Here is a 15,114-nt window from a genome sequence, read left to right on the forward strand (position 1 = left end):
ATCCCTGGCACCAGTAGCATTCAGTAAATACTAGGCTTGTAATCATTCTTTTTCTCTGTCCTTTGAGTGTATTTACGGTATTAGTCAGGGTTCTCCAGAGAATCAGAACCAAAAGGATATAAGGGATATATAGAAAGATTTATTACAAGGGATTGGCTCATGTGATTATGGCAGCTAAGACGTCCCACAATCTACTGTCTGCAAACGGGAGGCCAAGAAGGCTGGTGCTATAGCTCTATTCCAGATCTGGAGGCCTGAGAACCAGGAGTCTTGGTCCAAGCCCAAAGGTGTGAGAACGAAGAGCATCCATGTCTGAGGCCAAGAGAAGACGGATGTCCAAGCTCAAGCAGAGAGCAAATTCGTCCTTCACCCACTTTTCGTTCCTCAGCAGATGGGATGATGCCCATTCACGCTGGTGAGGGAGATCATTACTCAGTTTACCCATTCAAAAGGCTACTCTTTTCTGGAGTACCCACAGAGACACACCCAGAAAGAATGTTTTTCCAGCTATCTGGGCATCCCTTAGCGCAGTCAAGTTGACACATAAAATTTACCAGCACACTTACAATGACTGATAGTAAGAGGTGCAAAGACTGTAGTGGTATCCTCTGATTAATTTGTTAATTTTTCATTGGTCACTGTGTTAGAGTTCTTCAGAGAAATAGAACCAATAGGGTGATTATGTATAATATACTATATAGATAGATTTATTTTAGGAAATTGACTCACATGATGATGGAGACTGCCAAATCCCAAATCTGCAGAGTAGACAGGCAGGCTATAGGCCCAGAGGAGAGCTGATGCTACGGTTCTAATTTGAAGATCATCAGGCTGAAGACTCAGGAAAGAGCCAATGTCCCATTCCAGGTCTGAAGGTCAGCTGCTGCAAAATTCCTTCTTGCTCAGGTGAAGACAGCCTTTTGTTCTATTCAGGCCTTTCACTGATTGGGTGAAGTCCACCAATAGTCTAGAAGATAATAGGCTTTACTCAAAATCCACTGATTCAAATGTTAATCTCTCTGTAGCCAATTGAGCCAACCATGGTGCTCTTTCCCCCATGGGGGCCCTGTGTGCAATGGTTGCAAACAGCAGCCTCCTAGGTAGTATACACAGCCTATTTCCTGTATGGGTTGCACTAATGGACCTTAGAGACAGTCCTTTCCAGTGGACATTCATGATTGGAATGCCGTCCCCAACCTAGACTCCAGGCAGGTATGTGTGGTACCTTTGGAAAGCCTCGAGGCACAGTGGGCAGGGTCCACACTGGCCGAGTCATAATGTCCATCCACACCAAGCTGCTGAACAAGGAGCATGTGATTGAGGCCCAATTCAGGGCCAAGTTCAAGTTCCTTGGCTGCCAGAGGATCCACATCTCCAAGAAGTGGGGATTTGCTATGTTTAATGTGGATGAATTTGAAATCATGGTGGCAGAAAAGCAGCTCATCCTGGATGGCAATGGGGTCAAATACATTCCTAATTGTGGCCTCCTGGACAATTGGGTGAGCCCTGCATGCATGAGAGGTTTGGTGCTGATCCCTCCTTATATCCACCAATAAGCTACCTTCCTGTCCCCCACCCCACAAAAAAGTTAATCTCATCCAAAAACACTCCCATAGAAATATCCAGAATAATATCTGACCATGTATTTGGGCATGATGGCCCAGCCAGTTTGATACATAAAACATTTCATTTTTCCATATTGGACTACTATTATGCCACAGTAGGAACTCCAGGAATGGCTTTTTTTTTTTTTTTTTTTTGTCTCTTTGCCTTTTCCAGGGCTGCTGCTGCAGCATGAGGAGGTTCCCAGGCTAGGGGTCTAATCAGAGCTGTAGCCGCAGGCCTACGCCAGAGCCACAGCAACTCAGGATCCGAGCCTCGTCTACGATCTACACCACAGCTCACGGCAATGCTGGATCCTCAACCCACTGAGCAAGGCCAGGGATCGAACCTTAACGTAAGAACGTTAACCACTGAGCCATGACAGGCTTTTTGAAAGAAATTATTCGGAGATACTTAGTCACTGATTCACTTGATAGATACCTAATCAACACCTACTATGGGATGACATGGGTTGCCCTGGGGATACAAGGATCAATAAGATAGAGATTTTATATATTAAAATCAGTCATATTAAGGAAGCTTTTGATTTCTTCTGGCTTCCCAGAAAACTCACCTAATTTGGTCACATGCAATTCTTAGGTTTCTTTGGGTAGCTACTATACCCTTTAAAGAAATTTGATGAAGGTCATGGTTAGCTATTTTCCCACAAGCTTGCTCTCAGCTTATAATGAAGCCAAGTCTTGGACATTTTATTTTATTTTATTTATTTTTGGCCATGCCCACAGCATGCTGACGTTTCTAGGCCCAGGGATAGAACTTGAGTTCACAGCAGGGACAATGCTAGGTCTTAAACCCAATGCATCACCAGGGAACTCCTTGGACTTTTTTTTTTTTTTATCTTTTTGTGATTTCTTGGGCTGCTCTCTCGGCATATGGAGGTTCCCAGGCTAGGGGTCTAATCAGAGCTGTAGCTGCCGGCCTACTCCAGAGGCACAGCAACTCGGGATCCGAGCCGCGTCTGTGACCTTCAGCACAGCTCACGGCAACGCCAGATCCTTAACCCACTGAGCAAGGGCAAGGATCGAACCCGCAACCTCATGGTTCCTAGTCGGATTCGTTAACCACTGCGCCACGACGGGAACTCCTGGACATTTATTTTAAATAAACTCATATGCAACCTGTCTGATGAAGTCTACAAAGTTCTGCCTTTCTGTTCTTTCAGGTACTCTGCCTACTGCCAGGTATGGTTGGTTCCTTGAAGTAGATGTGATAACTTTCCAGAAGCAAGTTTCTAGGTTCTTTTAGTAGGCATCAGGCAACTACAAAGCAAAGGCTGGATGGAAAGCCATTAGGGACTCAAGCCCCATCCCTCAGGGTTTAAGTTACAGCCTTTGTGAGGTTCTTGCATACTGTCCCTGCAAGGGTGGGAGGACTTCTGAACTATTTTAGCTGACTGACATATCTTGAAGATCTTTAAATTCACCAATTTAAGCCTATTTCTACCATATAAGTCAACCCAATAAAAAGCCACAGCTGACATTCAGTACATGAACTGGCACAGTGTGGCTTGTTGGTCTAGGACCATTAACAGCAAGCAGAGCTTGGAATACTCCCTTCTGCCCCATGGGCTTCCTGATTTAAGCAACGGTGGCTGGACTGTCCCTGGACGGTGTGCTCCTGATCAGCACATTGGTTACATGCTTGATGCTGGCATAACCTGTGTTACACATACATAACACTTCTCAGTCTACACTACACTGTTTCATAACCATAACAGCCTGGGTTTCATGCTAATGTATTCTCCTATGGCCGGCATTTTCTGCTAGTTCTCATAATTGCTACGTTTGAATTTTTCTTCTGCCATGTTTCCAAAATAGAGTTTCAAGGTGAAGGACAATGAAGGTTGCCTGACATTGGAGCGACAGGATGTTAATGAGAGCTGAGCTGACTGCCCAGGAAAGCCTGACTTGGTGGTTCGTTGTGGGGAAAGCCCTGCCTCTGAGTCTAGTCCTCACACAGATGGATCTCAATCCTGTATTTTATCAGTTCCTAGGTAAGGCTATAGGGGACTACTCACACTAGTCAAAATCACAGTTTTGCTGTCTAGACCAAGTCTTTCTTGGAAATCTATGTACCTGCGACTCTGAGTTATTGGCAAGCTGGCAAAAGAACAGAGAACTAGATGGTTCTATGCAGGTACTTTATCCAAGTTTTGGAAAAGCCCAATGAGTGTTCCACTTTTCATGAGACTAGATCCCTCCAGGATTTGATGAAGTGGAGTCCCCTGAAAAACACTTTGATAAATTCCTCCTCTACTTTCTTTCACGGATTCTAAGACTCACATTTTTAACATCTTTGGATGAAATCTTAGATGGCATAAAATATGGTAACTGCCTTTTCATTCCTCTCCATTGAGACTTCTCCCTTTCCTGAACCACCTCACTGTACGTTGCAATGGCTGTGTTACAGATTTCCTAAGTTACATCCCGGGTGTGAAGACCCACTCTGGTCACATGACCAGACCTGGTGATTTCCCAAATTCCTTTCAGGGGCGGGTTCCTTCTTAAATCTTCTGCCAGCTGGGCTCACTTCTGCAGATGGCTAAAACTCTACCATTTTCTTTACATTTTAATTGACCCCCTCCCTCCCCCTTCTAAAGGTCTAAACTTAGCTTTATATACAGGAGAGTCTTTATGATAGTGGTCAAGGCCGTTTGATGGTTACGATCCAAATTTTCTCTCAAAGTGTCCAAACTCCCTCCCGTGCCTCTCATCTTGATTTTCAGCTGTAGCCAGATAACACATACTGAAGGATTTTTACAAGAGGGGACACGTTATCTCATTGCAGCAAAATCCAAGACATTAAAGTGATCTAGTCTCAGGAGTTTTTCCATAAAGGATATAGTAGCACACACAATATGGTCCTGGCTGAGGGCCTTGCTGTTTCCTTTTTCAACTCTTTATTTAAGAACTTTGGTTCTGGATGAAGCACAACATAAAACAAGTTTACATAACAGAGCCTGTACCACATAATCATAGATTATAGCTGGCGATAAAAGAAAAATAAGCACTTTACATAGGATGACGCTCTAGAAAGAATTTAAATTACAAACTTACACTGAAACCCTCTTGGCTTTTATTAGACTCTAGAACTGATAATATCCAACTGGAATATAAAAATTACTATGTTTAGAGCCAGCACTTGACTCTTAATCAAAACCTCATGCTATTTAATCTGAGATGTTAACACTTTTAATAATTGGTAGGTGAAATTTTCATATAAGGGCACATTATATTTATACATGTTTCAGGGAAACACTTGAAAATTTTAAATCGGGTAAGTCCTACTAATTGAGCAGATAAGAATTACTTTAGCTTATGAAATATTCAACGTTTTAAAAATGGAAAACTTTAAACAAGGCATCCCTCAGTTGTGGTTTAGAAAGAAGGAACATGCTCCTTGAAGGCCTGGTTAGCATTTGACTTGCAACATATTCCATGTGCTGCCTGCTTCTCTCACTTTATGGATTATTCCCAACCACTCTGAGAAAGGATCATTATCCAGTTTATAGTGGTAAGAAAGGAGAGGCTCAGAGATGTTAAAACAACAACCACCATCAAAAAAAAAAAAAACCCATAAAAAACAAAAACCTTGGCCAATGTACTAAATAAAGCAAGCGAGTTTCAGAGCTACTATTTTTTTTAAATGTTTACTCCAGAGCTCATGAGCTTTCCATTAACAAGGAATTCAACATGTGCTACAAAAGGTCTGGATTTAGTATGCTATATGCTTTGACAGTGTGGACCCCAGGTATAGGAGGTGGGAATATGACCTGAAATGAAGAATTGTATAAGCCAGAAACCCTGGAGGTAAATGTGGGTAACTGATAAGAAGGGTTATGCAGTTAATAGTTTCAAAAACAATCATCATCATAACTTGGTCTCCTAGACACTGAAATCTGAAGCTCCTTGGTATGCTATATAGCCTGGTTTCAAACAAAGAGGTTTTGTTCGGTACTGTTTTTGTGGGACGGTGTAACGAAAGGTCAACCAACACTGCACAGAGCTGACCAATGACTCATGAAATCTGCTGTGAGATCTCCCTCCTCAGTTTCAAAATATTCATTTAGCATTGCATTAGCAAAAGAGCCACAAGCCTGTCAGTCTTTTCACTATCTTGACCCAGTTTTTTTGGTTTGTTTGTTTTGCTTTTGAGGGCCACACTGGAGGCATATGGAAGCTCCCAGGCTAGGGGTCAGTTGGAGCTATAGCTGCCGGCCACAGCCACAGCCACAGCCACAGCCACAGCCATGCCAGTTCCAAGCCGGGTCTGCTACCTACACTCCAGTTCTCAGCAACACTGGATCCTTAACTCACTTAGTGAGGCCAGGGATCGACCCTGCATCTTCCTGGTTACTAGTCGGATTTATTACTGCTGAACCACAATGAGAACTCCCTCATTTAAAAAATTTTTATATGCACTGTGGTAAAATAAAAATTCTCTTTAAACAATTTAATATGTATTATACTAACATGTATATGTAATTATATTTAAATGCTGGTTTGATTATATAGTAATATTTTCCTAAGTAGACTTGGAACTTAGATTTTGAAAATAAAAACCACCGTAGAGTAAAGGTAGCTTTTTTCTTCCTCTCTTCACCTTCCTGAAAGAAAATGAATCTTCATGGAAGAGTGTTTTGGCCCTGGTTATGATTTTTGCTTGGCATTTGGGACTTTTTTCATCTTTGTCTTTAAATATAAGAGTAGTGAAAATGCTACAGTGATTTATTCTTTGTATTTTGAGCTTTTAATACCAAACTGACTTCTTTTTACATAATCATTATGAGAGAGAAAATATTGTTTTCCTGTAGACAACAGATTGAGATGAAAATATACTCTACTTGGCTCTAAAGCCAGGCAATGACATATTAACCATATCAGGGTAGATGTTTGCTAGCAATGGCAATGACTGATACACCATTTTAAATACCGGATGAGGAGTTCCTGCTGTGGCTCAGCGGTTAAGGAACCCCCACAAGTATCCATGAGGACATGGGTTGAATCCTTGGCCTTGCTCAGTGGGTTAAGGATCTCGCAGTTGCCTTGAGTTGCGGTGTTAAGTTGCACGAATGGCTCGGATCTGACATTGCTGAGGCATAGGCTGGGGGCTGTAGCTCCTATTCCACCCCTAACCTGGGAACCTCCATAGGCCCCTGGTGCAGCCCTAAAAAGACACAAAAAGAAAAAAAGAAATACAGGATGAGAAACAGTTTCACCATAAAGAATTTCTTAAATTAGTAAAAGTGAATTCCACAGAACACGGTATAGCTTAAAACTTAATGCGCTGGTTCTGACCTTTTATATTAAATAGGAATGTAAGCCTGTTTAATCTCTGCGAAGACATTTTTGTCCAGGAACGCGTACCTTTGTTTGTGGTCAGGTGGCAGGTGTAGGCAATGCATCAGGCTGCCTGCTTCCCACTTATTATGGGATTGCTCGGAAGCCCCAGGCTCATTACGTACAGGGCATCGTTATTAGATGGCGGCACTATTTTTCATCCTCCCTGAGGATGACTTTTAGCATAGGGCGGAAGGTCACAAAACCAGTGCTGCCGAATTTCGACCTCAGGCTGAGCGGAGTGCTGAGATGGGGGGAAAGCCCAGGAATCCACACGCTCGGGCGCCCGGCCTTGCAGGAGACTGAGCTCTGACCTTGGGGCCCCGAGAAGGCGAGAAGAGTTCGCGGCGTGGCTGGGTTTTTAGTCTCACCAGGAGTCCTGCTTTCCTGGGGACAGGTCAGCAGCAGCTTGGCCCGTGCGCATTCAGGGAAGAGCGCGCCTGCTCAGGAAGCTCTGAGCCAGACCGGCGGTGGAAGCGCCAAGCGGGCGGTGGAGGCGGCAGCCGGGCGACCCCAGGTCACACCCGCTGCCCGCAGGCCGCCCGCCGCGTCCGCGCCCCGGGATTCCCGCGCTCAGTCGGTTCCCCGGGAGTCGCCATAGCAACGAACGCCGGCTTCTGGACTCCGCAGGAGGCGCACGGCCGGGCGGCCACCTCCGCGGCTCCCATGGAGAGCTGTGGCGACGCGCCTGAGACCGAGGAGTGCTGGAAGATCATCGAGAGCCTGGAGTCCACTATTGAACAGTTCCGCTCCAGCCCCAGGTGACCCGGGCACACCGGCCCCGCGCTGCCTGCCCCACCCACCCGCGGGGCCGCCCCCCCGCGCCCCACCCCCGCGCCCCACACCCCTCCCGCGCTCCACAGCCCCCCGGGCCCCTGACTCGGGGCCGCAGGGATGCTGTGTTGATTTCCACAATGTACTGTGTACGCTAAGCACAGACTCTGGAGCCAGACTGCCTGGGTTTGAATCCTAACGACACTCTGCAGGGCCCAAGAGTTGGGCAAGTTACTTAACTTGTCTGTGCCGCGTTACCTCACCGGGAAAACAGCCATGACGGCGATGAATAGTGCCTGCTTCATAGTTCAGAGTGAACATGCAATGCGTCAGCCTGGGTAAGGTGTTTGGAAGAGTGTCACACACGTAGTACCACAGAAGTGTGTGCCTTTTTTTACAGTTCTTCCGTCTCATAATCTTTCTTGGCCCCCTCTGCCCCAGTTTTATTTGGATGCTGTAGAGCTTCTGTTTTTGAAAAACAAAACACAACAAAAAAACCTTCTTTCTAAAAACCTTTTGAAGGAGTTCTTATTTGTGCCTCAGTGATTAAGAACCCTGTGAGGTTGTGGGTTTGATTTCTGGCCTCCCTCAGTAGATTACGGATCTGGCGTTGCCGGGTGGGTCACAGATGTGGCTCAGATTTAGCATGGCTGTGGCGTAGACTAGCAGCCGCAGCTCTCATTGGACCCCCTAGCCTGGGAACTTCCAAATGCTGCAGGCGCGGCCCTAAAAAAAGAGAACAACCTTTTGACATCCCTCAATGGCCGCTTTAGGTCAGCTGCTATGGGACGCTTAGTATTTCCTACGACAAGGGCCTCATGTAAGAAGACAGGGCCAGAGTCCAGGGGTAAGGACCGATGCAATGAGCTCATCTGCCCCGGCCCACCTGTATTAAGTGGGTGTGATGGTTCAAAGGGATCAGGGTGCATACAGAACCTGGTCGACTGATGGTTGTGAAAGCACACATTGGCGGTAGTGGATGGTGAGCGCCGCGGGCACTGGGTCTAACCTGTTCTAGTTGACCGATAGGAATGACTTCCTGCCCTGGATTCCCTGGCATCCCGTGGCAAGGAGCTTCTCCAGCAAAGCTGTCCTGGCTGTGCTCAGTGGACAGACTGACAGTGCCAGAGCTCGGTTAGTGCTTATTGCCTGAACAAAGGAACCACGGATGCCCATGTGGACATCTCTTCCCCCACAGGTGCTGGTGTTCTGGGATCTGCTGTGAGTGGGTAGCAGAGGCTCAGTTCTGATGGCAGTCCTGGGTTGAGGGAAGAATTTGGCGCAGGGGAGGCAGCAGTTCACACACTGAGGGAAACCTGTCCTTTGTGAAGTTTACATTCTAGTCAGGAAACCAGCCATAAACGAGCCAACTGTATAATAAATAAGTTACGTGGTGGTTGAGTGCTAAGGAGGAAAGAGCATGGAGGGAGCAGAAGAAGTAGTGTGTGGAGTGGAGATGGGGGTTGTAATTTTAGAGCCTGTGGTCCAGGAAGTCTTCTTGGAGATGACTTTGGGGGAAGATGCAGGCTTATGGGGGGAAGAGGAGTGCCATTCTGATCTATCAGGGAACAAAGTGTTCCAGGCAGAGGACAGGAAGCAGAAAGGAGTGAGCCTGAGTGTTGCAGGACCAGCAAAGAGCCTGGTGTGGCTGGAGCAGGGTGAGACACGGGGAGAACAGTGGAGATGAGGTCAGAGGTAAGAGGATGGTGCCAGATGGTGTGGGACCTAGATCCTGGTAGGGACTTCAGCATTGACCTTGGGGTGCAGACACTGATTCCATGTGTCCTGTAGTTTGCCTATTTATTTATTTTTAATTGAAGTCTAGTTGCTGTACAGTATTATATGTTACAAGTGTACAATATGGTGACTCACAATTTTTAAAGGTTATATTCTGTTTATAGTTATTATAAAATGTTGGCTATATTCCCCATGTTGTACAACATATCCTTGTAGCTTATTTTATATGCAATAGTTTGTACCTCTTAATCTCCTTCCCTGTCGCCACTGGTAACCACTGGTTGTTGTGTCTTGTAGTTTAACTCAATTCTGGCACGGTCTACCTGGAGATAGTGTCAGATTCCACAGGTTCCGGGTCCAGGGCCCCAAGACTACATCTGTCCTCCCTCTTCAGAGGCCAGTCACAAGTCCAGGTTGTCACCTGTGCTTCTGACAACCAGCTATAATCAGAGATTCCCATGACCCCCTCCTCAAGTTCAATTAATTTGCTAAAGCCGGGAGGTCCCATCGTGGCTCAGCAGGTTAAGAACCCGACTAGTATCCATGAGGATATGGGTTCGATCTCTGGCCTCGATCAGTAGGTTAAGGATCCTGCACTGCCGTGAGCTGTGGTGTAGGCTGGGATACTAAGTTGATGTGGCTGTGGGGTAGGCTGGCAGCTGCAGTTCCAGTTTGACCCCTAGCCTAAGAACTTCCATATGCCACAAGTGTGTCCCTAAAAAGACCAAAAAAAATTGGTCAGAACTCAGGAAACCAGCATACTTACTTGGCTACTGGTTTATACAGGAATATTAAAGGATATGAATGAACAACCAGAGGAAGGGATACATAGAGTGAGGCCTGGAAGGGTTTGAGCATAGGGAGTTTGGGGTGCGCCACCCCCCTGACACATGAATTCTTTTTGGTTCACCAGCCTTGAAGCTCTCTGAACTCTGTAATTCAGAGATATTTATGAAGGCTTCTTCACATATGCGGGATTGATTGTATCATTGACTTGTTGTGATTAATTCAACCTCTAGCCCCTTTGGAAGTGGGTGTGGGGGTGGTATCCATAGTTCCAATCCTCTCATCATAGTTGGTTCCCCTAGTAACCACCCCCATCTATAGGGGCTTTTCAGAAGTCACCTCAACATAAAATCAGGTGGGGTTGAAAAGGGGCTTCCCACAAAAGGTGAACACACAGTTCACCCTTTCCCACTATTTCAAAGCTGAGGACAGAAGACTAAATATTATAACAAAAGATTCTCCCGTTGTGCCTGACCCTTAGGAAATTCCAAGGGTTTGGGCTGCTGTGAGGCAGGAAGCATTGATGAAAACCAATATATATATATTTCTTATTATAAATCACACTCTCGAGGTTCCCATTGTGGCTCAGGTGGTTAAGAACCTGATGTTGTCTCTGTGAGGATGCGGGTTTGATCCCTGGCCTTGCTCAGTGGGTTAAGGATCTGGCATTGCCACAAGCTATGGTGTAGGTAACAGGTGTGGCTTGGATCCCGAGTTGCTGTAACTGTGGCGTAGGCTGGCAGCTGCAGTTCCAATGTGACCTCTAGCCTGGGAACTTCCATATGCCACAGGTGCAGCTATAAAAAGAAAATCGGTCACTCAATCAGTCATACTCACAGATGGGGAGACAAGGGGGAGTTGGAGCAGAGGAATGACATAATCTGGTTTATCCTTCCAACAGAATTACTCTGGCTATTGTTTTGATATTAGACTGTAATGAGGACAGGGGCGGAAACAGGGAAACCAATTAGGGGACTATTACAGTATGCCTTGTGAAAAATGACCGTGGTTCTAGTGGTTGGAGGTGGTGACACAGTCAGGTTCTTCTAGTCGATTTTGAAGATAGACACAGAATGGGAAAGACTGATTTTTTTGAGCTGACCTACTGGAAGGGATGGAGTTGCAGTGAACTGGAATGGAGAGGATGATGAGAGGAAATTGGTGCTTTCTCCATCAACACACTTCTTTCGTGAGTTAGAGTCATCTTCCTGGTAGGAGAGGAAGACAGTTGGAAATGGAGATTTCCTTAAATCCCCTTTCCTTTCAAAGGCGTAACTTCTATCCTCTTTCTTAGGGCTTCTCCCGTGTCTGCAGTTTCTCAAAACAGTTAGCTCAGAAGAATCCTTATGCTAAAAGAGCATATTTTGAGATGCCATATTCTGCTACCCTTCAAGCCTATACTTCAGAAGAGAGGTTCAGGGTGGCTCTACCAGTGTGGGAATAATTGGCACAAAGATGGCTCTAGAGCTAGGAGACTTGGTGAGTCCACCCAGGAAGAGAGTGAAAAGAAGTACGCGAGCCTTGGGGCACATCGGCGATGCGGTTCTTTGAAGAGGAGCAAAATGGAAGCAATGTTTTCCTTCTTTAAAATTGAGCAGCACTCCATAGTGAAAGTTGAGTGCCCTTAAGGCCATTTTCTTTGACTAATTCATTAGTGAGCATTTGTTAGGCTAGACTATTCTAGGATTTAGTGAGAAGTGCCATTGCGTTCTATTAATAAATTTTCATAGATGTTTTCTATAATAAATTAACATGTTAATTTTGTGTCTCATTTATTTAAAAAAAAAAACCCTGTAATTGCTATTTTTCCAAGACTATTTTGTGCATAACAACCAAGCTATTATTCAGAAATCAAATTGCCGAGGCTATAAATAAGGACTGTGTAGGAACCACTTAGCTAGTTTAGTTTGTTATGATGTGGGTTTCCATTCTAGGCAGAGGGGTTGTCATCTAAAATTAGAGACATTTGGAATTTGATAGGAAGTTGAAGAGTGAACCTCTGTGTTTCTCTCAGATTCTGAATGAACTGGAACTTTCTGAATCAGTCACTCAAAAAATTAGGACTTGAAGGTTGGAGAACCATAGACCTGTTCTCACCCGGGATGGAGGACAAGACTCTGTCACTTTAGGCCTCTGATTTTCAATGAGTTACTTTTATTGAGGCTTAGCTTCCTCATCTTCAATACAAGAAAAGTAGAGAACCAGATAACGGAAGAAGAATGTGTGTGTATTAAGACGTATATCTTGACCTAGCACAGGAGACAACTGCAGCATGCAATTGTTTATTTTATGTTTTTATTTTTATTATTTTATTTTGGTCTTTTTAAGGCGACATCTGGGGCATATGGAGGTTCTCAGGCTGGGGATCTAGTTGGAGCTGTAGCTGCTGGTCTATGCCGAGTCTGCGACCTACACCACAGCTCATGGCAATGCCGGATCCTTAACCCACTGAGTGAGACCAAGGATCAAACCTGCATCCTCCTGGATGCTAGTCGGGTTCTCTAACCACTGAGCCATGACCAGAACTCCACGCAATTGTATAAAAAACCAAAATTCAACAGAGTACATTTGGAGAGCTAATAGGCTTTTTCAGGTGACTCATGAATTGGGCAGCATCCCGTCTAGCCATTGTTAGGTGCTCCAGGGGGGTAAGTAGAAGGGGAGGTTTTTATAGGAAATGGGTGGGGCAAGGGAGCTAATTCGCAAAAGAAAAGAAAGCCTTGTATTTAAGCTTCGACTTATCTTTGGGAGGAAAAGGAAAGGCATGAGTTTTATCTTGCAGATTTTGCCTTGTCTGCCTCTGGGGGCCAGAACGGAGAGGGCCCACATGACAGATTATCTTCTTGGTGTTGACCAGAAAATTCCAGTCTGGTTGATTAAGATTACTTTTCTGAGGAAGATTGAAACTGCACTTCAGTCAGGTAGTAAGTCTAGATTTGGTATCACAGGCTTTAGAACAAGTAATGCCATTTTGAGCCTGTGGTTTTCCCTTTAACACAGTAAATAGGCACTGATATTATTTTTAGACACTTTGAAGGGGGTCTCTGTAAGATTCTTGAGCCTGGTTTTAAAACATCAGATTGTATTACTATACTATTATGAGACCAGAGGCAATAACTGAAAATAGTGTTCCAAGGTTCTAAATCATATCCTGAAGATATTTGGGTTTTTTTTTTTCTTTTCGCTTCTGTTTCCCCCCCCCCATTTTTGAGATGTAATTGGCATGTAACATTATATATTTATCACTAGTCACACTCATTACTACCTACCATAGATCTTTTGTTTAAAATGGGGAGAAATAATGGTCAGGCTTAATGCAAAATGAAGCTGAATAGTAAAAAGAGCTGTTGGCACTGAGGAGGGTAAAGGATTGCATTTCTAGTCTGGAGTGATGAATTACTGAGGTTGTAAAGTGGGAGACATTGAAGAATATAAAGAAACAGGTTCAGTTTAGGTGGTTGTTTGTATTTATTATATATGTATATATATATATATTTTTTTTGGTCTTTTTGTTGTTGTTGTTGCTATTTCTTGGGCCGCTCCCGCGGCATATGGAGGTTCCCAGGCTAGGGGTTGAATCAGAGCTGTAGCCACCGGCCTACGCCAGAGCCACAGCAACGCGGGATCCGAGCCGCGTCTGCAACCTACACCACAGCTCACGGCAACGCAGATCGTTAACCCACTGAGCAAGGGCAGGGACCGAACCCGCAACCTCATGGTTCCTAGTTGGATTCGTTAATCACTGCGCCATGACGGGAACTCCTGTATTTATTATATTGATGTAGCACTCAGGCTTCAGACAGGAGGCAGAAACCTCACCAGTATTTGAACAAGAAACAAATATTTCCTGTTTCTTATTAACTTTTAAGAACGGGTTTGTTTGTGGAGTTCCCAATGTGGCTCAGTGATTAACGAATCCAACTAGGAACCATGAGGTTTCCGGTTTGATCCCTGGCCTTGCTCAGTGGGTTAAGGATCCGGCGTTACCGTGAGCTGTGATGTAGGTCGCAGACACGGCTCAGATCTGGCATTGCTGTGGCTCTGGTATAGGCTGTGGGCTACTGCTCCGATTGGACCCCTAGCCTGGGAACTTCCATATGCCATGGGAGCGGTCCAAGAAATGGCAAAAAGACAAAAAAAAAAAGAAGGGGTTTGTTTGTTTGTTTTTTGTCTTTTTAGGACTGCACATGTGGCATATGGAAGTTCCCAGACTAGGAGTCAAATTGGAGCTGCAGCTGCCAGCCTACACCACAGCCGCTGCAAGGAAGGATCCAAGTCACATCTGCGAGCTATACCACAACGCACGGGAATGCTGGATCCTTAACCCACTGAGTGAAACCCAGGGGTGGAACCTGCATTGTCACAGATACTACTTGGGTTCTTAACCTGCTGAGCCACAAGCAGAGCTCCCTGGATTTTTTGGGTTTGTTTGTTTGTTTGTTTGTTTGTTTGTTTTGGCGTCACCCACAGCTTGTGGAAATTCCCAGGCCAGGGACTGAACCTGTGTCACAGTTGCAACCTATACCACAACTGCAGCAATGCTGATTCTTATCTCTGGGCCACATGGGAACTTTCAGCAAGGATTTTTAACTAGCAAAAAGTGGTAAAGGTGGTAAGAGACTCTAAGCAGCATTGTTCTAGCAAATGCAAGTGCGGCCGTGACCCCAAGGGCAGAGAAAGAACAAACATGGAAGGAACTAAGAATTTAGAAGACCCCACCCCACCCAACGCCAAGATCGAGACTTCTTGGGAGAGGATGTGACTGGTGGTAGAGAAGCTTGGCAGAGTGCTGGTCAGAGCTGGTCCATGGGAATGACTTGTCGAGTGGCCAAGAAATTTGGTGGAAGGTACAGGC

General features: G+C 45.2%; 1 protein-coding gene and 1 non-coding gene across 2 annotated transcripts in view; both read left to right on the plus strand.

The window, feature by feature from the left end:
- The first annotated feature begins 1,019 nt into the window (after positions 1-1,019).
- Positions 1,020-1,157, plus strand: LOC125113120 (small nucleolar RNA SNORA70). The gene has a single exon (XR_007131350.1). It is a non-coding gene; the product is annotated as a small nucleolar RNA SNORA70 (small nucleolar RNA).
- A 120-nt stretch (positions 1,158-1,277) lies between these two features.
- The window catches only part of C12H10orf67 (chromosome 12 C10orf67 homolog), a 135,496-nt gene continuing 121,659 nt past the window's right edge, over positions 1,278-15,114 (plus strand). The window contains exons 1-3 of the mRNA XM_047754644.1: positions 1,278-1,499; positions 2,786-2,804; positions 7,270-7,723. Of these exons, the coding sequence (XP_047610600.1) occupies positions 1,278-1,499; positions 2,786-2,804; positions 7,270-7,723 (695 nt within the window). The remainder of the gene's footprint in view (positions 1,500-2,785; positions 2,805-7,269; positions 7,724-15,114) is intronic.

Source organism: Phacochoerus africanus, chromosome 12, assembly GCF_016906955.1.
Source record: "Phacochoerus africanus isolate WHEZ1 chromosome 12, ROS_Pafr_v1, whole genome shotgun sequence".
NCBI lineage: Eukaryota > Metazoa > Chordata > Mammalia > Artiodactyla > Suidae > Phacochoerus > Phacochoerus africanus.